Source organism: Sturnus vulgaris, chromosome 1 (assembly GCF_052056855.1).
Source record: "Sturnus vulgaris isolate bStuVul1 chromosome 1, bStuVul1.hap1, whole genome shotgun sequence".
In the NCBI taxonomy this organism is placed as follows: Eukaryota; Metazoa; Chordata; class Aves; order Passeriformes; family Sturnidae; genus Sturnus; species Sturnus vulgaris.
This window is the reverse complement of record NC_142243.1, coordinates 154,907,429-154,914,062: the sequence shown is the minus strand read 5'-3', so window position 1 is coordinate 154,914,062 and position 6,634 is coordinate 154,907,429. Positions and strand designations below refer to the sequence as shown.

At 52.2% G+C, this 6,634-nt stretch overlaps 1 protein-coding gene across 1 annotated transcript; it reads left to right on the top strand.

The window, feature by feature from the left end:
- Positions 1 to 6,370, top strand: LOC106855613 (lymphocyte antigen 6E). The gene is made up of 3 exons (XM_014880447.2): positions 1 to 176; positions 4,354 to 4,473; positions 5,591 to 6,370. The coding sequence occupies exons 1-3, from the start codon at positions 125 to 127 to the stop codon at positions 5,797 to 5,799; spliced, it is 381 nt and encodes a 126-aa protein (XP_014735933.2). The 5' UTR covers positions 1 to 124; the 3' UTR covers positions 5,800 to 6,370.
- The last annotated feature ends 264 nt before the right edge of the window (positions 6,371 to 6,634 follow it).

Genomic DNA, 6,634 nt, shown 5'->3' with positions numbered 1-6,634 from the left:
GGTGCCGGGCCCGGCCCGCGGGGCGGAGCCGCCGCCCTTTCCCCACCCCCGGCGCCCGGCCCTGCCGCCAGCGCCGAGCTCCGCCAGCCGCCCTGCGCATCGCTCCGGCCGCACCGTCCGCACCATGAAGGCGCTCCTGCTCGCTGTGCTGGCCGCGGTGCTGTGCGTGGAGAGAGGTAAGGCAAGGGGGATACCCCCGCCGGCATCGCTTCTCTGGCCAGCCCCGCGTTAGAGAGCAAATTGGGGGGGGATTGTGGGGGAGTGATGCGTGTGGAAGTTGGAGGTTTGTAGGGGATGTGTGGGTTTGGAGGCGCAGCGCTGAGCCGCGTTATGGTTCGGAGCGGGATGCGGGGGTGTCTTTCCAAAACCTGCCTGGCAGCAGTTGCTCCTGAACCGGGAACTTCGGGTTTTCCACGCCTGTATAATAGGTGAGCATCTCCGGCTGTGCGGGTAGCCTGGAGCTTCTCCCAGTTTGCAGCTCGAACAAAGAGCAGGGCCGGCTCCGCTCCCCTTTTTTTCGGCGCAGCCAGCCGGGATAACGGCGCTGGCTGGGATGGGCTGAGATGCAGCCGAGAGGAAGGAAGGTGGAGGGGGAGAAGCAGCCCAGCCTCGGCAATGGCTGATGGAGCAAAGTCAGGGCAGAGCCACTCGTGATTCTGCCCCCTCCGAGCATCCTTGGGTGCCCGGTGCGGGTGGCGATGACCCCGAAGGGACGATGCACGTCCGAACCTGGGGAGAACGCCGTTCTTGTTGCTGGGTATTAAACTACCAAGTTGCCCAAGTCGCAGGGCCTGCCATCCCCTCCTTCCCCATCCACTCCATTCCTCACTATCCAAAACTCCTCGGGGCTGTGCACAAACCACGTATTGTTCCCATATGTCGCTGCTTGGAGAAGCCAAACAAAGAGCAAACGGGAGAGTTCTGAGCTCTCCCAGCCCCTGCTCAGCAAGCAAAGGGTCCCTGCTTGTTTCCTGAGATGAAAGTGGCTGTTTGCTGCCCTTTCCCATTCCCCCTTCCCAGTGGGATCCGGGAAGCCCCTGGCAATTGAAGCGTTGAGTCTCGGGCTGAGTCCAGTTGGCTTAAGCTCAGTTCCAGCTGGGAGATGGGCAGGCCAGGCCAAGGCAGTGAAGGGTTCCATTCCCCCCCCCCCCAAAAAAAAAACCCACAACCCTTTCACCTTTAAAAGTAAGTTTTTATCCTGACAGAAAGGTTTGTTGCTGGTGGTTTTATCCCCAAACACTTCCAGCACATCCTGGGGGGATTTCATACAAGAGCTTTACCCCCTGCTCAAAGATCTTGCATATGGATCTTGATAAAGATTTTGCCTAAGAGAATGGAAAAGCAGCGTTGGAGCTGAATGGAAAAGCTGCCGAAGCAACAGCATTTTCCTGGTGCTGATGAGCTCCAGAGTGGGCTTTGAAAGGCGTTTTTCTCCCTGTCTTTGCAAGAATGATTCAACCCCTTATCTACAGGAATTCCCCCAATTGCCCTGCTCTGTTTTGGGATGTCTTTGTTCCTTGAGAAGCCAAGCAGCAAACAAATAAACATGAATTCTTCTACTGATGAAAACAAAGCTTCTCTTTTGCATTGTTCAGTCTTGGGATTTTTTTTTTTTATTTTTTTCCCCCTTTTCTTGTAAATTTGAGCTCCAACTCTTTGCCCCTTCTACAGCTTCATGAAATTGATTCTGCCACCCCTCTTGTGCTTTTTGTCTAAACCCCTCAGCCTGCTTATGCTCTTATAACTCCGCAGTGGGTGTTTTTTTGGGGCAGAAAGTGACTGAATATTTCCTTTCTTAAACTCTGCCTCTCCTGGAAGTATTATTATTTTTTTTCTCTTAAGACAAGGGGTAATGGATAGGTGTAACAATGAAAAACATAGGGACAGGTAGGACATGCAGTGGCAGGAGCAGGGATTGAGTCACGTGGCAGAGAATTTCATGCCCAACAGCACTTTTATGTCATGCCCAAAGATTTCTGGTGTGTTTGTTCCTGGAGCCTTTAATGAACAGCATTGCACCACTCGTGCCTACAGTGCAGTGAGCAAATACATATGGGGACATCTGTCCTTCCAGAATGCCCACGGGAAGCCTGTAATCCACTTCATTCCTGATTGCTGAAGATTCCCGGGATGAGTCAATTTGCCCCCTCGGGGTGGTGGTGAGATGAAGAGTTTGGGACAGGTCACCTGAGATTTGGGAGCAGAACTGGGGGAGGTCCCACAAGGAGCTGTGGCCAGCCCAGCGAGGGGCAGTGACTCAGTGGCTGGTCCCATCCTCCTCCCCCTCTCCTAAACGCAGGGATCCGCTGAGGAATCTCTCCTGGAGGATTTGACTCAGCTGGTCCCAGTCCTGTAATCCCAGTGCTGTGGGTTGTGGTGTGCTCAGGTAACCCGGGTTTGTTGTAGGGATCCTTGGAGGATGTATGAGCCAGTCCAGGAAATTCCTGCTTGGGGGGTTGTGGTGTTGGCTTCCACTCCAAAGCAGAGATTTGGCTGCTCTGCTGTGACATTCTGGATCTCCCACTAACCCACTTTAATCTGTTTCTCTGAGATTGTATTTTGTTTTCTTTCCCCTCCTCGGCTGTGGCTGCTCAAAAGTCATTCATCTGAAAGCAATTGTTATTTTTTTTCTCATTTTTCTTGTAGAAAGCTTTTATTTTCCTGAGAGAAACAGGAATGAGAAGAACCTTGAGATGTGGTGCAGTGCTATGGCAGAGTGGGATAGATGCTGAGCAATATTTATCCAAATAACAATTCTTCAAAATATCCACATCAGGAACTGCTGAGCCTCAGGGAGCTCTCCCAGGGCTTTCTCTGCTTCACTTCCTTAGGAAAATATTCCAGGGGGATCTACAAGAAAGCTGGAGAGGGATTTTTTTGCAGGGATAGGACAAGCAGGAATGGTTTTAAATTGAAAGAGAGTAGGTTTAGGTTGGATATTGGGAAGAAATTCCTCCCTGTGAGGCTGGTGAGGCCCTGGCACAGGTTTCCCAGAGAAGCTGTGGCTGCCCCTGGATCCCTGGAAGTGTCCAAGGCCAGGTTGGATGGGGCTTGGAGCAACCTGGGATAGTGGAAGGTGTCCCTGCCCAGGGCAGGGGAGTGGAACTGACTGATCCTGAAGCTCCCTTCCCACCCAAACCATTCCATGATTCTTTAGATAATCCATTTGTGGTAGGAGCTGAAGGAGGTGAATCAGCCCCCGCTCTGATATATATAAAATAAATGCAGAAAGGGAAAGGTGGTCCCTCATGGAAGGGCTGCCTGGGAGCTCCAAAGTCCCGAGTCCATGGAACATTGGGAACAGACCTGATCTGTCTGCATATGTAGGTCAACAACTGCAGCGTGGATGTGAGGCTCTTGTATGTAAAGTACAGAGATCAAAGTCCCCATGGCCCTGCTGAGTCTCTGGTCCTGGCTGTCTCCACAGACATTTCACACCCTAAGTGCTGTTTTCCAATCATTCCTCTTTGTCCATCCAGGATAAGCCGTAAATGTCCTCAGGTAGCTTCAGGGGAGGTTTAGTTTGGATATGAGTAAAAATTTCTTCACTGGTAAAATTTTGGAACAGTGGTGGAATCACTGTCCCTGAAAATGTTCAAAAAATTGTGCAGCTGTGTTCCCTAAAGACTTGGTTTAGTGGTGAATTTGGCAGTGCTGGGTTAATGGTTGGATTCAAAGATCTTAGAGGCCTTTTCCTGAAATGATTCCATAATTCTATAATTTTAGAATTATATTATATCAAGACTGGTCTTGCAGGTTTTGAGCTGTCTGCAGCTGTAAAATCATTTCCGTCATGTGCTCCAGCTCAAGCATGGCCTGATCTTGGTGCCCAAAGCTGGGTCATGGAAAGTTTGAACCCGTAGTCACACCTGGAGCATTTCCCATCAATGTCACAGAATCATAAAATCAAATGGTTTTGCTTGAAAGGGACCTCAAGATCACCCAGTTCCAACCCCCCTGCCCCAGGCAGGGTCACCATGTCCGTGGTGGCTGAGCTGAATGAGCCCATATCTCAAAAATTCACCTCTGGGGTTTGGTTTCATGTTGGCAGCTGTAGCTTGCGCACATTCCTGGTGCAAACAGGGGGGTGACAGAAAGTACCAGGCTGTGGTTGTATCAGCTTTAGCTGATAAGAGCTTGAAATGCCTCCCTGAGGCTTGAACCCTTCACTTAGCCAATTTTTTTTTTTTTGGGGGGGGGGAGAAAAAAATCCCTTATTGCAGGTTGATAAAAGTGAAACAGAAAGCGTGGCTGTGGGGTGGAGAAGCGACGTCCCGTGGGACAGAGGTGGGGACCTCCAAGTGAGGACATCTCCCCACCAGCCCCTAAATGAGCTTTGCCTTTCTCTTGCAGCCCACACGCTCGTCTGCTTTTCCTGCTCGGATGCCTCCTCCAACTGGGCTTGCCTGACGCCTGTCCAGTGTGGAGAGAATGAAAACCACTGCGTGACGACCTACGTCGGAGTGGGACTGGGTGAGTGGTGACAGCACCTCCTCCTGTCCCCTCCTGGCTCCTCTCCTGGCTCACCTGCTGAGCTGCAGCCAGGCTTTGCCTTCTTCTGGCTGGGGGAAGGATGAAAAAAAAAAAAAAAAAAAAAAAAAAAGGGAAAGTTCTGCTTAGCAACTGAGTGTCTCGGACCATCCCACGGGAATTCTTGGGAGGGACGCGCTGCCAGGAGGAGTCACGTTAAAGCCCACGTGCCTGCACCGATGCCCGCGAGTCCGGGGGGAATTTCAGGCTGGGGGCGGGGAGTTTTGCTGATGAATAAGTGAAAGCGTGGAGGATGCTGCAGGCTCCCTGTGTAGGAAGCTCCAGGGTTGCTGTTCCTGCTGATTTTTCGCCTCGTGTTTGGGTTCTCCGTCCCCGAGTCCTACCTTTGCTTCACTTTCCGTGGACGAGGCGGAAAGGGAGGGTTGTGGGTTTCCTTCCTGAGTGCCTGGGGAGATTTGGGGGGGTTCTGTCCTTGCCAGCTGCTGCTCTGAGGGAGGCAGGATGCTCTAGCAGATCTCCTGGTGCCTTTGCAGGAACCAGAGCCCATCCTGGCTCTCCCTGGCAGGAGGAGGGGGGAATTTCATGCCCGAGTCTGCAGTGTGGGTGGGTCAGATGTGTACAAACAGAGCTTTTATAAACTTCCCTTTGTAGCCCAGTGCTAATGTTTTTTTCTTTCCTGCCTCTTAACATGAGCTGTGCCTCTCTGGAAGTGCAGCCTTGGCTCCCAAGTGTCTCCCTAGTGCTCCCTGTCTCCCTTGAGGAGCCCCAGAGTGAAGCTCAAGAGGGATTTTTGGGATTCCTCACCGGAGCTGTTGCAGCTGAACATTGGCCAATCCAAAGGGTGTTGTGTGGTCTCTGGGGTGTTTGTGGGAGCTTGTCATGGGTAATCCTTGATAAGATGAGCTGCCTGGCATTCCTGTGTCCAAGAACCACTTCATCCTCTCCAGAGCACTTCATCCTCCCTGTGCCGGCCCGGCTCTATCAGTGCTGTAATTCCTTTGCAGAGCAGGTGTTCAGAAACCCCAAAAAAAACAAACAAACCAACACCCCATTCTAAACCTTTTTCTTTCCCTTCCTCTCCACCCCACCCCAAATCCAGGCGGCAAATCCGGCCAGTCCATCTCCAAGGGATGCTCTCCCATCTGCCCCAGCGCCGGGATCAACCTGGGAATTGCGGCCGCCTCCGTTTACTGCTGCGACTCCTTCCTGTGCAACATCAGCGGTTCCAGCAGCGTCCGAGCCAGTTCCACCATCCTGGCCTTGGGAATTCTCATCAGCCTCCTCTATGTCCTCCAGGCTCGCCAGTGATGGGGCTGCCTGAGGAAGGGCCGCCTCCCACGGGTCTCGTTAGCCGATATCTTCTCTGTTGCTGTCTGCAAGGAGATCCTCTACTTCTCAGCAGGCTTCCAAGGTGATTGTTTCCCAGACTTTTTGCTCTTCCAAGCGTTGGAGACCTGGGCGGTTTGGCCGAGCTGTTCTCCTCCTCCTGTGGACGTCTCCCGCTGCGCTCTCGCTCCTCCTTCGCCAAGGTGGATAATTTTGGAAGGGTTTCTGCTTTTTCTACCTGTTAATAACACGCCCCCCACCACTTCCCCCCTCGTTTCTAAGGTTGGTTAAACCAGGCTGGGACTCTCTGAGAACAGATTCGCCCCAAGCACCACCAGGTCTGCTCCAGCACATGGGTGGCACAGGCAGTGGGAATGCAGGATCCAAAGGGAGACACATTCCTGGCCCCTCGCAGCTGCAGTCTCTTTTTATAAAATAGTCTCGTTTCTTCTGATCCTGGGCTGACTTTTCTGGAAAACCAATGCCATGTACCTTGTCCTTCCAAGTTCTGTAAGTGCCAGACCTGAATAAACTTGCTCCTGTTGTTACCTGAGATGGGACGTGTGTGTGTTTCCTTGCTCCAGGGATTAGGAACTCTTTCATGGAAAGTGCCAATATTGTACCCAGCATGAGGGTCCCTCGCCCTCTCGAGCAGCTTTTGGGTGCTTCATCTCCACATCCTTTCCAGCTGTGAGCAGCAAATCCATCTCCTCCCTGTTGCTGTCCTTCCTGATAAAAACCTCTGGGCCAGCTTGTTCCACCTCCCTTGGGAATGACTTTTTCCAGGTGCATTTTAGTGCTAAAGGCCAGGTTTTGG